The sequence below is a fragment of the Salminus brasiliensis genome, chromosome 20, assembly GCF_030463535.1.
Source record: "Salminus brasiliensis chromosome 20, fSalBra1.hap2, whole genome shotgun sequence".
In the NCBI taxonomy this organism is placed as follows: Eukaryota; Metazoa; Chordata; class Actinopteri; order Characiformes; family Bryconidae; genus Salminus; species Salminus brasiliensis.
The window spans coordinates 28868908-28893465 of NC_132897.1; the positions used below are offsets into that span (position 1 = coordinate 28868908).

Sequence of the window (24558 nt, forward strand, 5' to 3'; positions counted from 1 at the left end):
CAAATGAACATGAATCACGAACCGATACACATGAAAAGAACCAAACAAGGCGGAAGTCGTTATTTGGGCCGTATGTGGGCGGCGGCTCGGAATCGCCCGAGGCTGAACTGTGTGCTGCACAGCTAGAAACCACCCTTTCATTTCTACATCACACTCTGCTGAAGAACCAGCCCACAAAACAACAACTCCATTTCTTTGTGCAATCACTTGAATTCTTCTCCCCAGTCCCGGCGTCCCAGACAGATGAGCAACAATTCCCCCTGGAGGAAGAGCTGCACATCTTTCAAGTCCCTTTAAAGTCCATGTTCTACATCTCCTGTATAATAGTTATGTTGCTGTACTTTGTGTTGCTATGGACAACGAACAGCAATTAGATCTATTACATTTTTACATAGAACTACTGTAAACCCTGAAGTCCATGTTGATGTATGGAGCTCTACACCAGGCTGCAAATAATCCAGACATTTTAAACGTGTCAGTGCTCTGCCTCCACAGACAGGGGGCTCCCTTCCGATACTGTACAGAACCGGACGTACCTACAGTACTACGTCACCCAGGTGAAACCTTTAAATCCCTCGACCACCCATTGTTCCCTTTTTCTGGCACGTCGCCCACTTGGTGGTAGCCGCAAGAGAAGGGGGCCACTCATTTCAACGCGTTATTGTGTTGGATGCTAGCCAAGTTTCCTCAACTGTCACCAAAACAGCTGACCTCGGAACATCGCTGACGGCCGGAGCTCCAGAATCATCCCCGGGACAAACTACGAGGGATCAGGGATTTAACCTCCGACTACGGACCGCACGCCTGAGACCTTCAGGAGACGCGTTTCGTCGGAACTTTCGCTCTGAGAAATTCCTCAAGCTGCGAGCCGGACTCTCCTCTAAAAGTAAGACTGTGAATCGGGGCAGTGTTGGAGGCACTCAGTAGATTATTGGATGTTGGTGCTCTTGAAAACAGTGATCCACTAGATTGTAGGATTGTTGTTGTTGTTTACGCTGATTAGACTAAAGGAAGTACAGCGTTTGATCAGCCTTTTCTTGTCCTCCTATCTCACGCGACTAACTTGGTTGTAGCATTTGATTTCGAATGACTTTGGTGAGCTTTGATCTAAAGGGACTCTGACCCTTAAGAAGCCTTATTTTAGACCAACTCACTGCTAGATCCCCTCGCGGAGCTGTGGACGCGCTTCTCTAGCCTGAGCTGCGTGGTTACTATTGCTCGTGGATTCTTCTCGCCATCCCGTGTGTTTAAATCTCCCTCCGAGGGCTTGGCTTTTGTTCCACTCTGCCACGTGAGTTGGATAAAGCCTCGCACCTTTTGAGATCATACACACATCACTGGGTTACAAAGGACAGTCGCTAAAGCTCCGCCGCTCCTCACACCTCTCCTTTCTTCTCGGCGCGCCAGACGCGCGCGTTCGTAAACACACACACACACGCATACACGTACACACTCCTACACCCACGTGTACGGACCCCCACCCCCCAGTTGCAGACGCATACCTATACTCCCTAGCGAAGTTTGAGCAAAGATTTAGCTTTATTTAGATCTATTTTCCTGCTGACTGTCTCTACTATTGTGGATTAGTATGTTTTTCTGTTTGAGCCGAATTGTTTGTCTTGTTTTCACTCACCTTTTGGGTTCTGCAGCTGATCTCTCAGCTCTCGTTCTCACGTCACGTAAGTTCCCTAGCGCCTGACGAGCGCAGCTTTGCTTTCCCCCAGTTTCCCCAGGCGCTGCCTGTAGGTCTTGGTTATCGTTGCGCATCCCTCTCAGTCCCGGTACGCTAGCCTAGCTCCAGGATTCCCTCCAGCCTCAGGTGTGTGTCTTTGCTTTGCCCACGTTACTTTGTCCCTGTTGTTTGGTTTATCCTTTGGCCCTGTACCTTTGCTGCCTCTTCCTGAGTGTAGCCTTGTTTGAATAAACGTTCTTGCATCGAGCCATCTATGTCTATTTATTTATTTATTTTTATTATTTTTAACGGACTGACCGAGCACAAACAGCTAAATCAATACACAAGCATGATGATGCAACATATTGCAGGGATGTTTGGTGTGTGTCCCTCAGGATGATGTACTTCACTTGTTTTTTAATCGTCCACATTTGAAACATGTCAAACTCCATAGTCTAATAGATAGTCTGGTCTAAGCCTTCTTTATGTGTCTGTCAGAAGTGGAAGCCGACACGCTCGTCTGCTGTTGTAGTGCATCTGCCTCACAGTTCAGCGTGTTGTGCGGTTTCGGAGGCTTTTCTGCTCAACACACTCGTACACAGTTGTACTGTAGTCTTCAGCTCCTCAACAAGGTGTGTATCCATCTGTAGAACTGCGACTCACTGGATGGGTTTTCTTTATTGCACCAATCTGAGTGAGCTCTAGAGAGTGTTGCACATGAAAATCTCCTCAGTTCTAGAATAACTCAAAAACCAGCCCATGTAACCCCAACAAAACCACACTATGCTGAAAATCACAAAGATTACTTTTATTATTACTCCTCATTGGGAAGGTTGATACGAACATTACCTGAAGCCGCTGGCCTGTCTTTACATGATTTTATACCCTGCACTGCTAATAAAGAGAACTGCATAAGGTGTTCCTAATAAACTGTTTGGTGAGATCATAAACCAGATGTTTAAAGAATAAAATGACTATTTAATATCAGCCTGTTTTCAGTTTGTGAGTCAAAGAACCCAAGTATTTACATTTTTACTTTCATTATTTGAACTTTTTCAAGACTCGCAGGACTACCATATTAGATCTACTTCATCACTACAGATTTACAGTAAAGTAATAGCTTGAGCATTGATGAAATGTGTCCATATTTACCACAAACATGTGTCTGCCTATTGCAAACTCTCCCAGCATTATTGAGCTAACACCACAATCTGTGTTTACTGATATCAGTGTACATGAACCCAGCTGAAGAACAAACCCAAAGCCAAGACCTTACACAACTCAATTCTCCTTTCAGTTCAATTCAAATTTATTTCATAGTCACTGCATAGTCATGCAGTGAGGTGAGGAGGGATCAATGCTGGGCCCCAGAGCAGCACATCAGGCAGCAGGGTGGTGGAGAGCCAGGTCTGGCGGTACCGGGATGGAACAGTTGGAACTGAGCATCTCATTACATGGAAAAGAGAGAGAAAGAAAACAGAAAGGAGGGAAAAACACAAGGGGTTTTTGCAACATGATCTGTGGGGTTATACAGCAGGACAGGATCCCATGGGTAGGCAGGAGCATCCAACCACAAATGGTCTGGCGTCAGCGGCTAGCAGGGAGCAGCTCGGCACATGGGGAGAGAAAAGAAAGGAGAAAATGAAGTGTTTTGGCGTTTGAATAGACTGATGTACCTCCTGTAAAAGAAGTAGATTAGATAAACAGAATTTAAAGTGTCTTACAGTAGTGCTGGTTATGACTGAGAATCCATCTAAATTTAGAGCACTACAAATAGATTTACCCATCTTTGAATCAATAAGTAATACCTCTGTTTTACCTGGATTAAGCAAACCGTAAGTTGTGGGGCATCCAGTTCTTTATGTCTTTAAGACAGTCTGTTCTGGAGACAAATGGTCTTGTTGGAAGTACAGGTGTCGTTAGCATAGCAATTAAAGTCGATACCATGCTTCCGGACTATTTTAACCCAGCGGCAGCATAAGAAGATTCAGTAATAACACACCCGGGATTGACCCTTCTTATACTCCGTATAATCCGTAAGCATGGTACTGACATGGTAAGAATGTCTTTAATAATTATTATGATTTCTATTAATAAGACTAAAAGGCACACGATTTTCCTTCAGTTCCTTATGGTCCAATAACTGAATTTTAATAAATATAGTGACTTCCTAAAGAATTCCTGGAATTCCTGAAACAATTCCTAGGTGGTGGTTCTGTTACTGCTTTGGTGTTTCTATGTGGTTGCGAGGGTGTTTCTTGGTGGTTGCCATGCGGTTGTTAGGCCATTAAGAGCTGCACAAGCATTGTCACAAACCAGCAGACATCCGGGTCCAAGCCCCAAGCGAGCAAGCCAACGGCAACAGTGGCAAGGAAAAACTCCCTCAGATGGAGAGGAAGAAACCTTGAGAGGAACCAAGACTCACAGGGGGAACCATCCTCCTTTGGTTGACACGGGAGAGCAAAACCACGCAACAAAAGCATGCAATGAAAGAAATAACTAAGGGATACATAGACGAGAGCCTAATACTGCCCAGAAGTATTGAATGAATCACATGAATTAGATCTGTGATTCGTTATTCTCATCTTCTGATCCGCTTAGTCCAATTTAGGACCGCAGAGGCAATAGGGCAAGCAAAGCGACCCAGGCATCCCTGTCCCCAGGCACTTCTACCAGCTCCTCCTTAGGACCCCTAGATGCTTCCAGGCCAGCCAGGAAATACAATCCATCCAGCGGGTCCTGGGTCATCCTCGGGGTCTCATCCAAAGTCGCTGATGCCCGGTAAACAGTTCAAGCGCACGCCGAAGGCCTCCGCACGTGGAAGCCAGGCAGACACAGCTCCGACACCGGGAGTACGAGGAACGAGCGGCTGGCGTTAGCAAACCCGCCAAGCCCGTGCTCCTAGAGCTCCTCCCGCAGGATGTTTCGGGGAACACGATCATAAGCCTTCTCAGTGTAGAAAACGCATGAAGACCGGGGCGGCAAATCCTCACGTTCCTTCAACTACCTGACGGAGAGAGAAGAGCTGGTCTGCTGTTCCACGGGCAGGATGGACTCCGCATCCACTATCCATCAGAGGAATAGTTCAAATCCTGGAGGTACCCTGGAAAAGACTTTCTGAGAGAGGCTGGGAACCACCACCCCGGTTCGCCAATCCAGAGACACTGCTCCCAGGATTCATGCTACATTGAAGAGGCGTGTCAGCCAAGACAGACCCTCAATGTCCAGAGCCTTCAGCAACTCTGGGCAAATCTCATCCGCTCCCGGAGCCGTTCACCCAGCAGAAGAATGAAGTCAGTACGTGGAACTCTCCGGAATTCCACCTACCGGCACAAACTTCAAATGAGCGGCTGCAGACCAGATACACGCGAGTATCCCCGCACCCACCCGGCACTTCTCACCCCGGGGCAACTTCTGAGTAGGAGAGAGACTATCTTCTACTCAGGAGTTTAGTTGCGGAGCCTAGACTGCGAGCGAAGGCGAACAGAACTATATGCTATATACAGCTGCTATCTCTCAACCTTCCGCACCAGCTCATAGCTCCTTACCCGCTAGTGAGGTCACATTACACTCACCAAGAGGCAGTTGCAATGCTGTTGCCAAGCAGTTGCTTTGGTCTCAGAAGTGGATGGAATGCGCTCACTAGGGTATTGCTCTGCTGTTCCACATCATTGCTATGCAGTTATACGTGGTTGCTATGCTCTTTAAAGCTGCTTGGTGACAATGTTGGTGGAAGTTGAGCTGTGTCACATGGTTCTATGCTGTTCTACGGGATTTGTTAAGAAGATGCTGCTGCTGCTTCAGTGGCGTTTGCTACGGTGTTGTTTAGCAAACTTTTTTGCAGCCATTACCAAACGCCAAGCGCTTTTAGCTTTCCCTTTCTGGAGTCCTGGCTTTGATCCAGCAGGGACATTCCTCGCTGCTCTTCCTCGCTGCTCTTCCAGGTCCAGCTCCAGGAGTTCACGCTGGATACGAAGAGCATCGTCAGAGATCTGCTTCAGCCTACACACACACACACACACACACGTTATTATGATAATGTTAGCACCATAAAGTCACACATCTACACGGGCTGGAGGTGATGTAGTTTTTTTTTTTAAGATAATTAATAAATGTATGCATTGAGGTGGGCGGGGTTATAAACATGCCTACAACCTATCAGAGTGAGGGGGTTGGAGTGTATAAACATGGATGTATTCTATCAGAGCAGAGTGGGTGCAGGGTTGTGGGGTAATTTACACATCTAGTGCAGTTTATCTGGTGTTGTATTGTTCAGAGTTCATTTCCACTGTTTTATCAGATCACTATAATAGAATAGAGACAGTTTTACCTTCTAAAATATCAAAGATCCAAACAAATCCTCACTTTAAAAAACCAAAACATCTATTAAACCTGAATGAGTGTGTGTGTGTGTGTGTGTGTGTGTATATATTTGTGTGTATGCTCTCCAATTGCCTACTTTCTCATGTCTTCCTCCTGCTTCTCTAACGTGGTCAGATACAGGTTGATCCACGTCAAGCTTGTGCAGACCTCTTTCGGTTCGAGGAAGTCAGCGCTGTCAGACTGTTGATATTTCAGTCTGAGCTGGTGAAAATACTCTGCCTGTAGGAGATGGAAACAGCGCTACGGTTTAGACACATCATTGTAGAAAAAAAACACTTGTGGAAAGGATTTTTTTTTTACCTGATTTTCTTTCCAAATTATTCATGTCTGATTTCCCTCTCTAATCAGATCCCTCCCCCCCACTGCATAATACTACCTAGCTCGGTGGGTAAGGGCCAGCGGAAGTTACACGTAAAGCTCAATGCTGAATGACTTACCGGACTCTGAAGCAGCTGCTCCTTTCGCTTTCTCTGCATCCTCTTTTTCTGCAGATCTTCCTCTTCCATCTTCTGCATCTTTATATGCTTAGATGTTTGCTGTTTGAAATTAGAGAGAATAAACAGTTCATGAATGATGACAAAGACTAAAGCTAAAGCTTTTCTCAGAACATACCATTAGTTTCGGAACAAAAAAAAAACCCTTTGAAAGACTCTTCTCTTCCAACGATGTGTTCGACACCTCAAGCATTAAAGAGCATGTTTTCACTCAGAATATTCTAAGATGACAGTGAATCGTCTTGAACTAAACTGTATCATCACTGATGCTTCACTGTTAAAAAGGCTCTTCTGTCTATGCTTTGGCTTAATCTGGGTATCTGGACCTTAGACGTTCTAGACAACAAATGACTGTAAACGACAAGTCAAACAACTCCACAAAAGAGAGACTTACCATGACCAATCCCGTGAACATGTTAAGGAACATGAAGTTGCCTATCAGGATCAGGATGATGAAAAACAGCTCACTGTAGGCAATCCCTAGACTATGAAGTCTGTCCTGGTGTTCCAGCCAGCCTGAAATCTACAATAGAGCAATAACGTTAATGGTAATAATGGTGGAAATAAAGTTCATCCCCTAATTGGACTAATGTGAAATGTGTGGATTGTTGTGAAAAGGTGAGCGTGAAAGTCTCTTGCCTAGTGCGTGCGTGTACATTTCTGGCATGAATGAGCAGGTGTCCAAGTTGGCTCCTAATAATGTGCTCCGTGAGCGTATGTAGACGTATGCATGTTCTGGATGTTCAGTATCTGTAAATGCAGCTGACTGTGTTTGACTCACTGTGACTACGCTCAAGGTGGAGAGCAACGCAACACCCATATCCCCCCAGTTCTCGGGGTCCGCGGTCCCGAAATGCTGCACTCCGGCGACGGCAAAGACGAGCAAGATGAAGAAAATCATGGCCGTCACGTACGCAGCTGTCTTCAGGCCTTGGAACAGAATCAAGACCAGGTCCTGGAAAACAGCACATCATGTCTTTACACTACCGGTCAGAGTATCGGAAATGTGTCTTCTGTTTTCTTAATGGCACATGATAATAATCAATAACCTAGAATTATGGAAAACAAGTGCTATTATACACTTTATGTCCAAATGTTTGTGGACTTTCTATTCTGCTTTTGTTTGAGTAACTTTCTACTGTCTACCCTTCATTCCCATCATGCACTTTACCTGGATACTGGGGATGATAAAGATGATTCTCAGGATCCGGAAAGCCCTGAGGATCCGGAAGACCCAGTATGACCCGTCTGCCCTGGAGATCAGCGACAGCAGCAGGAACCCGGTGTTGCAGATGTTGGCTCCACTTCCCCAGAAACCGCACGGCTCCGTGTACACCTTCACCATGAACTCCAAGATGAAGACCACCAAGTAAAACACATCAGCCCCCTGAGGAACAGATTAAGCACAATAAACGCACTGTGATCCAGTCTCTCACACACACACACACACACACACATACATGCTCTCTGCCCTCCTTCCCTCTCTCCTCTATAAAATGTCGTAAAATTAGGTTACGTGGAATTTCTTCAGTTCACTCACCTCGAACAACGCTGAATACGCAGCTTTAAGTTCACGGTCTGTTTCCAGACCCATGAACGCGGCGTCCAGCACGACCACTAGAACCATGAAGGCCCTAAAATAACACCCAAGTCTACTCCTGCACACAAACAAAGACGCAACAGAGCAGCAGAGTTGGTGTTGTTCAAGCAGAATGCACAAGATGCAGAAATAGAAAAGAATATCCATCAAGAAAATGTAGAAGTTTTACATTCTGGAGCTGGAGGTCAGTTCCCCTCTGTCCTCCATCTCGACGTCTCCCTGTCTGTGGTCTTCCAGCCTTGACGCAGGCTTTTTATTCACATCACCATGACGACCAGAATCAGAACCATTATGACATCACACTGGCCGGAATGCGCTCAGCTGTGAGAATGGTGACACTGCTTCATGGCGATTCACTCTAAAGCACTTCATTTGATTCAGTATGACGATCAAAAGGGTTGTCAGGGGAACGGTAACAGTATTTCCCACAAACACTACAATTTTGCACACAAATATAATAAATGTAGATTTATTGAATACAGACAGCACGTCTCATAGAAGGTAAATATCAAATATCACACATTTAAATTCATTCATTTAGCTTTTTTTTAATTATTTTTTTTTTAAGATATTGTTGTAAAAGTCATCTTTTAATAAGTTGTAATTTATGGCCAATTATATTTTATTAAATAGTTTATAGAACATTTTCACCTAAATCACCTATGTAGTGTTACTGGAGTTGGAAGCCTTTGTTGTGTTTAATAAACATAAAGAGTGATGATCTTTACACTTACTCTCATCCATTCATTTAATGATTAGAGACCTATCGTATAGTCTCTGAACCTTTCTGAACACCTCACAGAACTGAGCTTTGCCATAAAAGCTCTCCCTGCGGGTCTTCACATCAGGAATAAAGAGAGGGTTAGATCTGGCAAGGATGCAGCAGATCCTAAACGACACAAGTACATAAGCTTACACGATCAATCATTTACAACGGGTACGCTTGAAGCATGTTAGCTGTGTCTACTACAGGGGTCATCACATAAACAATGACAATACGAACGATAACATACAGACAGTATTTACACTCTTCTATACCAGTATTATTTACACGTCTTGTTTATGGCTATGTTGATGTATACCGGTAAGATAAGCAACGATAACTATTTGCACTATCCTGGGGTTATTGGCTGTGTCTCTTCCCCACTCTAGGTTAACCACGGATCTTGTCGGCTCCAAGAAGAAGGCCCACTCACCAGCGCTCTCGTTCTCCCAGGATCACCAGGTAAGTAACATGCTCAGTGACCATCTCTATTGTGTGTGGGCTGCTGAGGAGTCAACTACCAGGGACTTCCCTACATGTGTTTTAATGCATTCTGTGCGTTTTTGTAACTTTCTGGCAACGTGGTTTGTGCGTTTTGTCGCACCTGATGCGTTTTTACACATTTGGTGGTTTCTCCATCTTTTTTGCCCTTTTTTGCATTCGGTGCCATTTTACGGCCGTTATGTGCACTTTTCTGTGTAAATAAGTTGACTATGGTACATTCTTTTTAGCTTTGAATGTCCAAGCAACTCCACTCCTAGTAAGAGGCAGTGGAAGAAGCATCATTTGATTGCCCCTGTTCAGTATTGGGGGTCTGTCATGGCAGGTTAGGCCGGACACAAAGAACACTCGCAGAAATGGGTCCAATGCAAGTAGTTTATTAACACAACCCAAGATAATACAAGGGGGCAAAATAAGGCAAAAGCAGCAGCAGCAGCAGCAGCTACAGGGCAACACATGTGAACACAACACAAACCTGACAAACCAGAGGGCGACAACAAAACACACCTGAGACTGGGGGACTCTGGGAGCTGAGCTTGTGAGAAGGGCGGGAAGCTAACGAGAACCTGCAGGCAGAGCCTGGGCTAACCAGGGGAGAACTAGCGACGCGCTGGACCGGCGCTGAGGCTACTAACAAGGGGGGGGGGGGGGAGAGAGAGAGCTGAGGGACCAGCTGCAGAATCAAAAACGTCTAGGCCGACCAAACCTGGCACTGCTGCGTGAGCGCGGGTCTATCTTGGCGAGCGAGCCTTGCTGAATCCTTGAATGGCCGGGTGGCCAGCTCGCGAACGAGGGTGTCGAGCCGAAGCTGGCCTAAACACACACCGTGAGCAGTAACGGGAACCTCTCGGGCTACCCAAGCTTCCAAACACGCAATTCTCGGCCTCGAACGAAGCGTCGAGGCTCCTGAAGTACCCCCAGCCTCAGGCGAAACACGTGAACATGAAACGAGCCACTGAATCGACACAATGAACCAAACATGAACACAAATGAACATGAATCACGAACCGATACACATGAAAAGAACCAAACAAGGCGGAAGTCGTTATTTGGGCCGTATGTGGGCGGCGGCTCGGAATCGCCCGAGGCTGAACTGTGTGCTGCACAGCTAGAAACCACCCTTTCATTTCTACATCACACTCTGCTGAAGAACCAGCCCACAAAACAAGAACTCCATTTCTTTGTGCAATCACTTGAATTCTTCTCCCCAGTCCCGGCGTCCCAGACAGATGAGCAACAATTCCCCCTGGAGGAAGAGCTGCACATCTTTCAAGTCCCTTTAAAGTCCATGTTCTACATCTCCTGTATAATAGTTATGTTGCTGTACTTTGTGTTGCTATGGACAACGAACAGCAATTAGATCTATTACATTTTTACATAGAACTACTGTAAACCCTGAAGTCCATGTTGATGTATGGAGCTCTACACCAGGCTGCAGCAGGGAAAACACGCAGGCTTCTCCTCTAAAGCGTGCAGTGTTCTCTGAGCGGTGTGTTACCGGCTCCTGACGAGCTGGATCATAACGTGCAAATAATCCAGACATTTTAAACGTGTCAGTGCTCTGCCTCCACAGACAGGGGGCTCCCTTCCGATACTGTACAGAACCGGACGTACCTACAGTACTACGTCACCCAGGTGAAACCTTTAAATCCCTCGACCACCCATTGTTCCCTTTTTCTGGCACGTCGCCCACTTGGTGGTAGCCGCAAGAGAAGGGGGCCACTCATTTCAACGCGTTATTGTGTTGGATGCTAGCCAAGTTTCCTCATCTGTACCCAAAACAGCTGACCTCGGAACATCGCTGACGGCCGGAGCTCCAGAATCATCCCCGGGACAAACTACGAGGGATCAGGGATTTAACCTCCGACTACGGACCGCACGCCTGAGACCTTCAGGAGACGCGTTTCGTCGGAACTTTCGCTCTGAGAAATTCCTCAAGCTGCGAGCCGGACTCTCCTCTAAAAGTAAGACTGTGAATCGGGGCAGTGTTGGAGGCACTCAGTAGATTATTGGATGTTGGTGCTCTTGAAAACAGTGATCCACTAGATTGTAGGATTGTTGTTGTTGTTTACGCTGATTAGACTAAAGGAAGTACAGCGTTTGATCAGCCTTTTCTTGTCCTCCTATCTCACGCGACTAACTTGGTTGTAGCATTTGATTTCGAATGACTTTGGTGAGCTTTGATCTAAAGGGACTCTGACCCTTAAGAAGCCTTATTTTAGACCAACTCACTGCTAGATCCCCTCGCGGAGCTGTGGACGCGCTTCTCTAGCCTGAGCTGCGTGGTTACTATTGCTCGTGGATTCTTCTCGCCATCCCGTGTGTTTAAATCTCCCTCCGAGGGCTTGGCTTTTGTTCCACTCTGCCACGTGAGTTGGATAAAGCCTCGCACCTTTTGAGATCATACACACATCACTGGGTTACAAAGGACAGTCGCTAAAGCTCCGCCGCTCCTCACACCTCTCCTTTCTTCTCGGCGCGCCAGACGCGCGCGTTCGTAAACACACACACACACATGCATACACGTACACACTCCTACACCCACGTGTACGGACCCCCACCCCCCAGTTGCAGACGCATACCTATACTCCCTAGCGAAGTTTGAGCAAAGATTTAGCTTTATTTAGATCTATTTTCCTGCTGACTGTCTCTACTATTGTGGATTAGTATGTTTTTCTGTTTGAGCCGAATTGTTTGTCTTGTTTTCACTCACCTTTTGGGTTCTGCAGCTGATCTCTCAGCTCTCGTTCTCACGTCACGTAAGTTCCCTAGCGCCTGACGAGCGCAGCTTTGCTTTCCCCCAGTTTCCCCAGGCGCTGCCTGTAGGTCTTGGTTATCGTTGCGCATCCCTCTCAGTCCCGGTACGCTAGCCTAGCTCCAGGATTCCCTCCAGCCTCAGGTGTGTGTCTTTGCTTTGCCCACGTTACTTTGTCCCTGTTGTTTGGTTTATCCTTTGGCCCTGTACCTTTGCTGCCTCTTCCTGAGTGTAGCCTTGTTTGAATAAACGTTCTTGCATCGAGCCATCTATGTCTATTTATTTATTTATTTTTATTATTTTTAACGGACTGACCGAGCACAAACAGCTAAATCAATACACAAGCATGATGATGCAACATATTGCAGGGATGTTTGGTGTGTGTCCCTCAGGATGATGTACTTCACTTGTTTTTTAATCGTCCACATTTGAAACATGTCAAACTCCATAGTCTAATAGATAGTCTGGTCTAAGCCTTCTTTATGTGTCTGTCAGAAGTGGAAGCCGACACGCTCGTCTGCTGTTGTAGTGCATCTGCCTCACAGTTCAGCGTGTTGTGCGGTTTCGGAGGCTTTTCTGCTCAACACACTTGTACACAGTTGTACTGTAGTCTTCAGCTCCTCAACAAGGTGTGTATCCATCTGTAGAACTGCGACTCACTGGATGGGTTTTCTTTATTGCACCAATCGGAGTGAGCTCTAGAGAGTGTTGCACATGAAAATCTCCTCAGTTCTAGAATAACTCAAAAACCAGCCCATGTAACCCCAACAAAACCACACTATGCTGAAAATCACAAAGATTACTTTTATTATTACTCCTCATTGGGAAGGTTGATACGAACATTACCTGAAGCCGCTGGCCTGTCTTTACATGATTTTATACCCTGCACTGCTAATAAAGAGAACTGCATAAGGTGTTCCTAATAAACTGTTTGGTGAGATCATAAACCAGATGTTTAAAGAATAAAATGACTATTTAATATCTGCCTGTTTTCAGTTTGTGAGTCAAAGAACCCAAGTATTTACATTTTTACTTTCATTATTTGAACTTTTTCAAGACTCGCAGGACTACCATATTAGATCTACTTCATCACTACAGATTTACAGTAAAGTAATAGCTTGAGCATTGATGAAATGTGTCCATATTTACCACAAACATGTGTCTGCCTATTGCAAACTCTCCCAGCATTATTGAGCTAACACCACAATCAGTGTTTACTGATATCAGTGTACATGAACCCAGCTGAAGAACAAACCCAAAGCCAAGACCTTACACAACTCAATTCTCCTTTCAGTTCAATTCAAATTTATTTCATAATCACTGCATAGTCATGCAGTGAGGTGAGGTGAGGAGGGATCAATGCTGGGCCCCAGAGCAGCACATCAGGCAGCAGGGTGGTGGAGAGCCAGGTCTGGCGGTACCGGGATGGAACAGTTGGAACTGAGCATCTCATTACATGGAAAAGAGAGAGAAAGAAAACAGAAAGGAGGAAAAAACACAAGGGGTCAGGAGGAGAGCAGCAACATGATCTGTGGGGTTTATACAGCAGGACAGGATCCCATGGGTAGACAGGAGCATCCAACCACAAATGGTCTGGCGTCAGCGGCTAGCAGGGAGCAGCTCGGCACATGGGGAGAGAAAAGAAAGGAGAAAATTAAGAAGTGTTTTGGAGTTTGAATAGACTGATGTACCTCCTGTAAAAGAAGTAGATTAGAGAGACAGAATTTAAAGTGTCTTACAGTAGTGCTGGTTATGACTGAGAATCCATCTAAATTTAGAGCAATATAAATAGATTTACCCATCTTTGAATCAATAAGTAATACCTCTGTTTTACCTGGATTAAGCAAACCGTAAGTTGTGGGGCATCCAGTTCTTTATGTCTTTAGGACAGCCTGTTCTGTTCTGGAGACAAATGGTCTTGTTGGAAGTACAGGTGTCATTAGCATAGCAATTAAAGTCGATACCATGCTTCCAGACTATTTTAACCCAGCGGCAGCATAAGAACATTCAATAATAACAGACCCGGGATTGACCCTTTACTCCCTATAATCCGTGAGCATGGTACTGACATGGTAAGAATGTCTTTAATATTTATTATGAGTTCTATTAATAAGACTAAAAGGCACACGATTTTCCTTCAGTTCCTCATGGTCCAATAACTGAATTTTAATAAATATAGTGACTGAGTGATTCCTAAAGAATTCCTGAAACAATTCCTAGGTGGTGGTTCTGTAACTGCTTTGGTGTTTCTATGTGGTTGCGAGGGTGTTTCTTGGTGGTTGCCATGCGGTCGTTAGGCCATTAAGAGCTGCACAAGCATGGTCACAAACCAGCAGACATCCGGGTCCAAGCCCCAAGCGAGCAAGCCAACGGCGACAGTGGCAAGGAAAAACTCCCTCAGATGGAGGGGAAGAAACCTTGAGAGGAACCAAGACTCAAAAGGGGGAACCATCCTCCTTTGGTTGACACGGGAGAGCAAAACCACGCAACAAAAGCATGCAATGAAAGAAATAACTAAGGGATACATAGACGAGAGCCTAATACTGCCCAGAAGTATTGAATGAATCACATGAATTAGATGTGTGATTCGTTATTCTCATCTTCTGATCCGCTTAGTCCAATTTAGGACCGCAGAGGCAATAGGGCAAGCAAAGCGACCCAGGCATCCCTGTCCCCAGGCACTTCTACCAGCTCCTCTTCAGGACCCCTAGATGCTTCCAGGCCAGCCAGGAAATACAATCCATCCAGCGGGCCCTGGGTCATCCTCGGGGTCTCATCCAAAGTCGCTGATGCCCGGTAAACAGTTCAAGTGCACGCCGAAGGCCTCCGCACGTGGAAGCCAGGCAGACACAGCTCCGACACCGGGAGTACGAGGAACGAGCGGCTCGCGTTAGCAAACCCGCCAAGCCTGTGCTCCTAGAGCTCCTCCCGCAGGATGTTTCGGGGAACACGATCATAAGCCTTCTCAGAGTGTAGAAAACACATGAAGACCGGGTCGGCAAATCCTCACGTTCCTTCAACTACCTGACGGAGAGAGAAGAGCTGCTCTGCTGTTCCACGGGCAGGATGGACTCCGCATCCACTATCCATCAGAGGAATAGTTCAAATCCTGGAGGTACCCTGGAAAAGACTTTCTGAGAGAGGCTGGGAACCACCACCCCGGTTCGCCAATCCAGAGACACTGCTCCCAGGATTCATGCTACATTGAAGAGGCGTGTCAGCCAAGACAGACCCTCAATGTCCAGAGCCTTCAGCAACTCTGGGCAAATCTCATCCGCTCCCGGAGCCGTTCACCCAGCAGAAGAATGAAGTCAGTACGTGGAACTCTCCGGAATTCCACCTACCGGAACAAACTTCAAATGAGCGGCTGCAGACCAGATACACGCGAGTATCCCCGCACCCACCCGGCACTTCTCACCCCGGGGCAACTTCTGAGTAGGAGAGAGACCATCTTCTACTCAGGAGTTTAGTTGCGGAGCCTAGACTGCGAGCGAAGGCGAACAGAACTATATGCTATATACAGCTGCTATCTCTCAACCTTCCGCACCAGCTCATAGCTCCTTACCCGCTAGTGAGGTCACATTACACTCACCAAGAGGCAGTTGCAATGCTGTTGCCAAGCAGTTGTTTTGGTCTCAGAAGTGGATGGAATGCGCTCACTAGGGTATTGCTCTGCTGTTCCACATCATTGCTATGCAGTTATACGTGGTTGCTATGCTCTTTAAAGCTGCTTGGTGACAATGTTGGTGGAAGTTGAGCTGTGTCACATAGTTCTATGCTGTCCTACGGGATTTGTTAAGAAGATGCTGCTGCTGCTTCAGTGGCGTTTGCTACGGTGTTGTTTAGCAAACTTTTTTGCAGCCATTACCAAACGCCAAGCGCTTTTAGCTTTCCCTTTCTGGAGTCCTGGCTTTGATCCAGCAGGGACATTCCTCGCTGCTCTTCCAGGTCCAGCTCCAGGAGTTCACGCTGGATACGAAGAGCATCGTCAGAGATCTGATTCAGCCTACACACACACACACACACACACACGTTATTATGATAATGTTAGCACCATAAAGTCACACATCTACATGGGCTGGAGGTGATGTAGTTTTTTTTTATCACACTGTAAAGATGATTAATAAATAGATGCATTGAGGCGGGCGGGGTTATAAACAAGCTTGTGCAGACCTCTTTCGGTTCGAGGAAGTCAGCGTTGTCAGACTGTTGATATTTCAGTCTGAGCTGGTGAAAATACTCTGCCTGTAGGAGATGGAAACAGCGCTACAGTTTAGACACATCATTGTAGAAAAGAAACACTTGTGGAAAGGATTTATTTTACCTGATTTTCTTTCCAAATTATTCATGTCTGATTTCCCTCTCTAATCAGATCTCCCCTCCCCCCCACTGCATAATACTACCTAGCTCGGTGGGCAAGGGCCAGCGGAAGTTTCCTCTGATACACGTAAAGCTCAATGCTGAATGATTTACCGGACTCTGAAGCAGCTGCTCCTTTTGCTTTCTCTGCATCTTCTTTTTATGCAGATCTGCCTCCTCCATCTTCTGCATTGACTTCTGATTGAGTTTTGCCTATTTTTGGAAGGCTCTGCTTTTAGCAGAGCTGCTCTTTCTCTTGATGTTTGAAAGTCAGATCTGTGTCTGTTGTAGTAGTAGTAGTAGTAGTAGTTGTAGTAGTAGTGGAAGGCTGCTCCTTTTCGCCAAGCTGTGGGGTGGTGGAACGCTTCTGATGGCTTGCTAGTGTTTGTACGGCGTGACCGTGTACTATACGGCGTGACCGTGTAGTAGCTAGCTACTAACGGTAGGGTGGCTTCGCACGGGGTGGCCTGTTCGGGTTATCGCTTCTCGGCCTTTTGGCTAAGACAGCGGTCGGCTCTCTCACGTCCCGAGATCTTGGTCTTTGTGACCCTGGTCCTTCACTCTAGAGAGTAGATTGTACGGCTCCCTGGTTTTTGCTGCATGAGTCTTTGACCGTAGACTCTCTGTGTCTGGCTCTAGGGCTCATTTATCAATGCATTTAAGGTAAGTACAATCTTTTTTTCTTCTTTGCTGGTTTTAGTGTTTTTATCTATTTATTTGTATTTATTGTTTTAAGGGTTTTATCGGCCACTAGGTGCCTCCAAGCATGTTGGCTGTTCGTGCCGGCATGCGGAGGCACCACAGCGTGCGCCTTTTATTTCGAGAAGTTGATTGAAAGCTCCTGGGGATGTCTCGTTTGGACTTCTCTAGGAAGCTTATCCAAAAAACTCTCTCTTTTAAACCAACTGATCTTAACTGCCTCTTGACTCTGCCCGGTAATAAAGGATTTGATGTTAGCTTTTGCTCGGCTTCTCTGTTAAAAGATTACTGGACAAGGCTTGAAACTGTTAAAGAACAGTTCTCCATGTTTAAGGTGGAAAAACTTTGACAATTCCCACAAGGTGGTGATTGTCAGAATGTTCAATGAAACTGTAACTGGAGAGGACATTGTGACATGGCTGGCTAGATTTTGCACCGTCAAAAGCCCACCTGTCAAGGTATTGGACGAGGACGGCAATTGGAACTGCTCGTGGCGAGTTTCAATTAAACAATGGGAAGACCCAAGCAGTTACCTAAGCCTGAGGCAAATACCGTCCATGATAGTTTTGGGTGAAAATCAGGGCTACATATATTACCAAGGGATGCCCAAACTCCTTCGCAAGTGCGGCAAGTTTGGGCATCTAGCTGAAGCATGCCAAGAAATAGTTTGCGGGAAGAGCAGAGAAATTGGGCACATTTTTGAGGAGTGTCCCAATGGCAGACGGTGCAATCTTTGTGGAGAATCAACCCATCTCTACAGAGATTACCCCAAATCTTTTGCCAACAAGCTAAAGGCAAGCAAAATGGCCACCAGGCAGCATGGTCAAGACAAGAAGGAGAAGGAGAAAGAAAGGGAGGAGGAGGGGGCGGTCCCTGGGCTTTTGGCGGGAGATTTGAATCCCCAGCCAGCCCCAGGGATTGGCCAAGAAACAGAGGGTGGAGCTAACATCCAGGCGGAGTCAGAGCAGGAACTGGAGGCCACCCCCTCCCAAATAGCACAGGAAAAGGAAATGGTTGGGCAGCAGCAGCAAGAGGAAAAAGAAAGTACTTCCTTCCTGATCACGGTGCCGAAGGGGAGTGGGTCTGATGGCTCGCTCCCCAAGTGCTCAAGTACATTGCGTGCATTGAGCCATTGGCGCAGATCTTGAGAAAGGACAAATGGACCAAAGGACTGGCCTTGCCAGGCAGACTGATGGCAACCTGTACTTTGTACATGGACGACGTTACGCTTTTATGTTCCGACGTTTTATCGGTCCAAAGAGCACTGGACTTGACTGACTGGTATGGAGGGGCCTCGGGCGCTAAGCTCAATAGGAGCAAATCCAAGACCCAGCTCTTTGGACCTTGGGGAAACATAGATTTTAAAAACATAAAAAAAAAACATAAAACATAGACTTGGATTTGGATTTTAAAGACAAAGATATAAAAATTTTAGGTATTAAATTCGACGAAGAGGGTGGTGGACGGGGCAACTGGACTGACGCGCTAGGGAAAGTCAGGCAACGGTTGGGTTTTTGGGGACTAAGACAGCTGACAATAGAGGGCAAGGTTTTAATTATCAAAGCTGTTATTTTACCTTTGCTTTTACTGTTGTGTTCTGTTTTTAGTCCCACAAAGTTTTTGCAGTGTTTTATTTCCTGTGGGGGTCCAAGTGGGAGAGACTAAGGAGAACGGTGGTGAAGAAGAGGAAGGAGAACGGAGGGAAAGGGCTCCCAGACCTCCACCTGTTTTTAGGAAGCAAGTTCGCTGCTTTACACATAAAGTATGCGACGAACCCCTCCAGAGACAACAAGACCGCCGCAATGGCAAAGTTCTGAATGGGGTCATACTTGCGATGCTTAAAGATTTTATAACTTGATTTAAGAACACCAGTCTCCTTTAACCAGCCAAAAGAATATGATTTTATTAGAAAGTTTTTAAGAAAATATAATTTAGAAAAAGAAGATTTTACTGTTTTAATAAATGTGAACTCACTTGTCTCTCTTTTGCAGGACCGGGAAGAGGTGAACCCAGTTCCCGGCCTTACACTAAGTGAGGCCAAGACGGTTTGGAGGAACGCAGCCCACCCCGCTCTCCAGAACAAGCATAAGGACCTGTCGTGGATGGCGGCTCATGAGATCCTCCCTGTCAGGGCTGTGATGCACTCTCGGGGAATGGCGTCCAACCCCACATGCCCACGGCCTGTGTGTGGCGAACCCGAGACCGTTCGGCATGTGCTCTGGGAGTGCAGTGTGGCGAGGGACCTGTGGGCCATAACCGGTCCCCTGAAATGCCCGAGCCTGTTAGCAGGGGAGGTCCAGACGTCGGTTTACCGGCTAGCGGTAAACGGGGTAGGCCGTTGAGAAACTACCAGCTGCCCGCAACCTGCAGGTGGGGAAACGAGTGACTGTGCCCCTGCACACACTGTCTGCAATGGTTCCATCATCACTGCAGGGGTCACCGCACATCAACATTCGGAGGAGGGGGCCAGGGTCACACGCAGGGGGGTCCAGACCATCACGGTCGCTGGCTCCCGTAGATGCACCCGGCAAGACCGAATTCACGAAAGGAGCAGCGGGCACAGGGGAGGATCTCCGCTGAGCCCTGACACTGAAGCATCGTGACTTCTGGGGAGCGAGGTGGTGCCAGCTTGATAGTGGCTCACCCCGGTCCTGCACAAAGAGACTGTTTTAGTAAAGACTTTTATTCTGAACTGGTTTTATTTGATGAATATTTATTTGTTTATTTATTTATTTATTGTCTTAATTATTCCATTTATTTATTGAACCATGTAAAGGCTTTTAATTGTTTTTTTTTTTTAAAGAAAACCAAACCGGACTTTTACACACACACACGAAAGCTTTTAATGCCTGATTTTATTGTTTTTACTGACTTTGATGAAGAAAATGTTTCTTGTGTGTGTTTTGGTTTTATGAGTTTTTTTTTTTACTGCAAAATGAAAATATAATTGTAAGCCATGAAATAAAATGAAATGAAATTGTAAGAAAGTCAGTTTAATATCTGATATGTCCTCTCTATGAGCAATATATATCAAATTGATCTTTGAACCCGGGAGTCGGAAAACCTTATCCTGCTTTTGTTGGAGTAACTGTTTCTACTGTCCAGTGAAGAAAGCTTTCTACTAGATTCTGGTGCAGGATGTTAGATTGGCACCACCCCACCTCATCATCCCCAACCCATCCCAAAAGGATTAGATGGATCACCATCATTCCAGAGAACACAGTTCTACTGTTCAAAGCTGGGGGGCTTTATACCCTTCTAGCCCATGTATGGCACCAATAGGTCCATATTTATCTGCTTCAGAGAGTCCTGTTTTTTTTTGGTACTTCTTCTTTACTTGAAATGTTGTGTCTAGTCAGAGATTGGAAGCACCAGGTAGGATTCTCACCAATATTATAAACTAGAGACTGAACAGCATTACTATAAAGTAACTGGCAGACCTTTCTGAACTGCAGCTCTAGGAAGTTAGATGATAAAGCAACGAAGGACAAACCTTCTACAGTCATTCCAAAAACCCAGCATTAGGTGGAGTGTCCTGTTACACAACTCACCTAAAGCTACTTGATTGGGTTAGCTATTGAGAAGTAGTGTCCACAAACCTTTGAACAAATATCGCAAATTTATCTTCAGTATGGGTCCAGCAGTGTAAATTCCCCAAATTTCCAGACTGTTTTTTCTGATATTCCAGACCTCAGATTCAGCATATTTCAGGTACCCTCATTGTGAAAACTAGTCTCACAATGCTCATACTCTTAAAGTAGTCCAGTGAAAAAGAAAGCTTTCCCCCCTAAAATAAAATTTCTACTCTTAACTGTTTTTTTTTTAATAAACAGAAGAACTTTTTTTTGAGGAATTTTACATCTAATTTTCAGAACAGCTGTTTGTAATTATCTGGGAATCAGGAGCACTTACCATGAACTAGCAAACCAGCACTGAAATTCATACAATTTCAAAATAAGCAGCAAACTTGCAGCTCTGGGTCAGTGTGTGTAGTGAGTAGTTTGTAGTGTGGGTGGAGCTTTACACACAGAACTGAGCAGCAGTGTGTTGAGTTGCTGCTGGCTGTGATTAAAACACACAACAGAACTGAGATTGAGATGATCATCAAAGCTGAAAATGGTGACTATCTGTTCCCATAGTGGCAAATAGTACCAAACCCCTGTCTGGTTAATCTTAGCCTGATGCTCTAGAGTTCACGTTGATGGTAAGTCTGATAATTAGCATATTACCGCCTTACCCAAGCAGGAGCTGAGTAAAAGTAACCATCAGTGTGAAACTCTGCTTCAAAATAGTCACAGCTGTGGATCTTTTGTATGTTATAAATCTGGGTTGGCCCAATCTGGCTTGTTCTACACTCAGTGTGGGTGGGTTTAGGGATGGGACTGCTTGTATGGTGCGCCTTCTGGTTCTCCTTCCACTGAGAGGGGAGGCGAAATAGTTGGGCACCTCATTCTCTGCTTACTGTAGGTGGAGCCTGAGGGTCTTTCTGATCCTGTGTAGGTCAGAGAGTGCTTAAGGCAGCTGGAGAATGACACTGTTCCTGACTGAAAGGCCACAAGAAACCCGTACATGCATATGTTCCGGGGGAAAAAAAAATAGGTTTTAGTGAGGTTCTAATGAGGTTCTTTACTATTAGCTTTTAGGTTAATGACATAACGAATAACGAATAAAACCTTCTACACATCTACTTCAGCAGAACCTCATAATGAAAATTCTCCTCCACAAATGGTATAAGCAGACGTCTGAACGTTTGGTTAAACGTTTAAGCTTAGGGACTTTAATCACAGATGCAGGTCCTCGTCTTCTTTGAAAGTGGTAGCTACCCCACAACACCCAACACCTGATAAAGCTAATCAGTTCATTATCAAGCCCTTTTAGAGCTGTGAAAGTCCACTAAAATGAGCAGAGCAGTGTGTCTCCAGGACCAGGGTCAAGAAACACTACTCTAAATAGCTCTAAATAACATGAAATAGCCTGTTTGAATGCTGGGTTAGGACAGCTAGCCATATTTTGGTGTCCACAGCAATAGCCGGCTTCAGACTGCATTCACTTATAATCCGATATGACCATAAACCACTAGAAATGAAATGACCGGGAAATCCAACACAGAGGTGGAAGAAGCAAACTCTTGAAAGTGGGTGGTGGAATAAGGTGGACACTATTAACTATCACACTATCAGCTATCGTTAGCCTGGGTTAAACCTCTTAGCTAGGGTTAGCCTGAGTTAAATCTGGCAGCAAATGGTAGCCTGTCTTAGTCCGAGTTAGACCTGTTAGCTAGTGTTAGCCTGTCTTGGCCTAAGGTAAACCTGTTAGATAGGGTTACCTGGTCATTGCTTGAGTTAAAACTGTCTGCAGTCTGTCTGAACACACTCAGCAGTTATGTGGACATTGCTAATCTTCAACTGCTGGACTGAAGCAGAGCTTCCACAGACCTCAGGTGGAAGACGGAAGTGTTGATGGTTCTAATCTGGAGAGATGAAGTCCTCTCCTCTTTGTCTGGAACACCAACACAAGAACTACAGAATTTAAAGAGGGGCTGATTTTTAATTTCAGACCTCCAGGGGGCAGTGATGGTTGGTTTGGAGGATTCTGAACATTTCCTCTACAAATCAGGAGTTTGTTGTTCATCCCACAGAGAGCTAAGATGCTAATGCTAACACTGCTAACATGTATGCTAGTAGCTATGGTGTTGTTTTGCTCATATTTTCCACAGTAACATTTAAATCATGAACAGTTGCAGCTCCAGAGGTTTAGAAATGAAGCTGTGAGCGACTCTAGTGCTGAAGTTCTTGTATCTTTATATTTTCCCAGGTTTGATAATGTAGGAGCAGCCTACCTGAACATGGATCCCTTCTTCTTCCTCTTCCTCTTTAGAGTCACTCTCCTTCCAACACCTCTCCTGATTGGATGATTTGCTAATTAGCTAACATGATTGGCTGTTTGGTCAATGACTCCTGTAGCACAGCTGGTTAGGATGGAGTTTGGATGGTGTTGGTGTTGAGTTTGGACTCCAGAGTGGAGAAACACTGCAGGTGGAAGAGATTCAGTTTTCATGGTTTAGAGAATATTTTGATTAATGATACGTGTTTAAAAGTTTGTGGAAACAGCTCCCTTGTGCTTCCACTCTCTGGCCACTTTATTAGAAAACACTGCCCTGTTCTTTCCACACAGTGCACTAAATGAACTGGGGAGGGAACAGTGTGTTTTGGGTTCTGAAAGTTCTAAAAGTAAATCTTTACAGGAAATGATGTACCTTAATAATGAACATATGATGCTTTAAATCCATAAACTGAGAATATTATTACAATTCACCCTGTAGTTCAAAACAAATGAATATTAGTTTGAGTTACGTTAGTTATGAAGGGAAAGCTCATATATTTTTTTTTTTACAATGTTACAAAGTAAATGCACTGCGTTTGAAAGCTCATCTGAAGGTTGTATATTTGAGATGGTGCACTAGGAAATACAACTTCGTAGGATATCACAAAACAATGACACAGAGTTGTGCACAGACACTGTGAAATATCAATGTGAATAAATGAATATTAGTTGGTGTGAAGAGTGTATACATATATATGCACTGTGTTTGTGTGTGAACTCATCTTCATGCATATGTATGCAAGAATAATAATCACGTTCATCTCAAATCAAATCAAGTCAAATTTTATTTGTCACATACATAGTCATACACAGTATAACTTGCAGTGAAATGCTTTTATGTCTGCCCACATCAAAGCTATACAATAAAGATCTACATTTAAACTTAACTAAACCTTAACTTAATGAAGTAAAGTGCAAAAGTGCAAAATAAAAATAAAATAAAAAAATAAAAATAGAATAAGTTACATTTAAGTTAATATAAAAAAATAAAATATAAAAAATGAAAATATAGAAATATAGAAATATAAGCAAAAAATAAATAAAAATACAAATATATATACACAGATGAAATGCTTGTCTGTGTGTGTGTGTGTGTATATATATATATATATATATATATATATATATATATATATATATATATATATATATATATATGTATACATATGTACATATTTATCTGTATGTGAGTGTATGTGTGAGTTAAAAAGAAATATTTTCGTTATTGTCCGTAGTGTGTTTTCCGCGAGCCATGGTTGTGTATTGTAGTGAGTGAGGGTCCAGTTTGTGTATGTAGATATTTTAATTTAGTGTCCTAGTCCCTGTCCCCATTCAGGGCACGGATGGCTTGTGGAAAGAACCTCCTCCTCATTCTCTCTGTGTTAGCCTTCAGGGTTCTTAAGCGTTTCCCCGAGGGCAACAGAGAAAACAGTCCATTGTTGGGATGAC

General features: G+C 44.9%; 1 protein-coding gene across 1 annotated transcript; it reads right to left on the reverse strand.

The window, feature by feature from the left end:
* Window positions 1-4462: 4462 nt before the first annotated feature.
* Window positions 4463-9398, reverse strand: LOC140541857 (cation channel sperm-associated protein 3-like). Its single transcript, XM_072664654.1, has 10 exons — window positions 9346-9398; window positions 8913-9038; window positions 8090-8207; window positions 7721-7936; window positions 7331-7504; window positions 6944-7072; window positions 6493-6591; window positions 6132-6274; window positions 5524-5674; window positions 4463-4573 (listed from the first exon to the last, which is right to left on the reverse strand). The coding sequence occupies exons 1-10, from the start codon at window positions 9396-9398 to the stop codon at window positions 4463-4465; spliced, it is 1320 nt and encodes a 439-aa protein (XP_072520755.1).
* Window positions 9399-24558: the final 15160 nt, after the last annotated feature.

What these genes read in the sequence shown, in the direction of transcription:
- LOC140541857 (XM_072664654.1), bottom strand. Translation starts at nt 9,398, where the DNA reads ATGGTCACTGAGCATGTTACTTACCTGGTGATCCTGGGAGAACGAGAG. An exon ending in GTTCAGAGACTATACGATAG is followed by an intron (nt 8,208 to 8,912) that starts GTCTCTAATCAT and finishes GTTTGTGTGCAG; the next exon opens with GAGTAGACTTGGGTGTTATT. An exon ending in TTATCATCCCCAGTATCCAG is followed by an intron (nt 7,505 to 7,720) that starts GTAAAGTGCATG and finishes GCTGTTTTCCAG; the next exon opens with GACCTGGTCTTGATTCTGTT.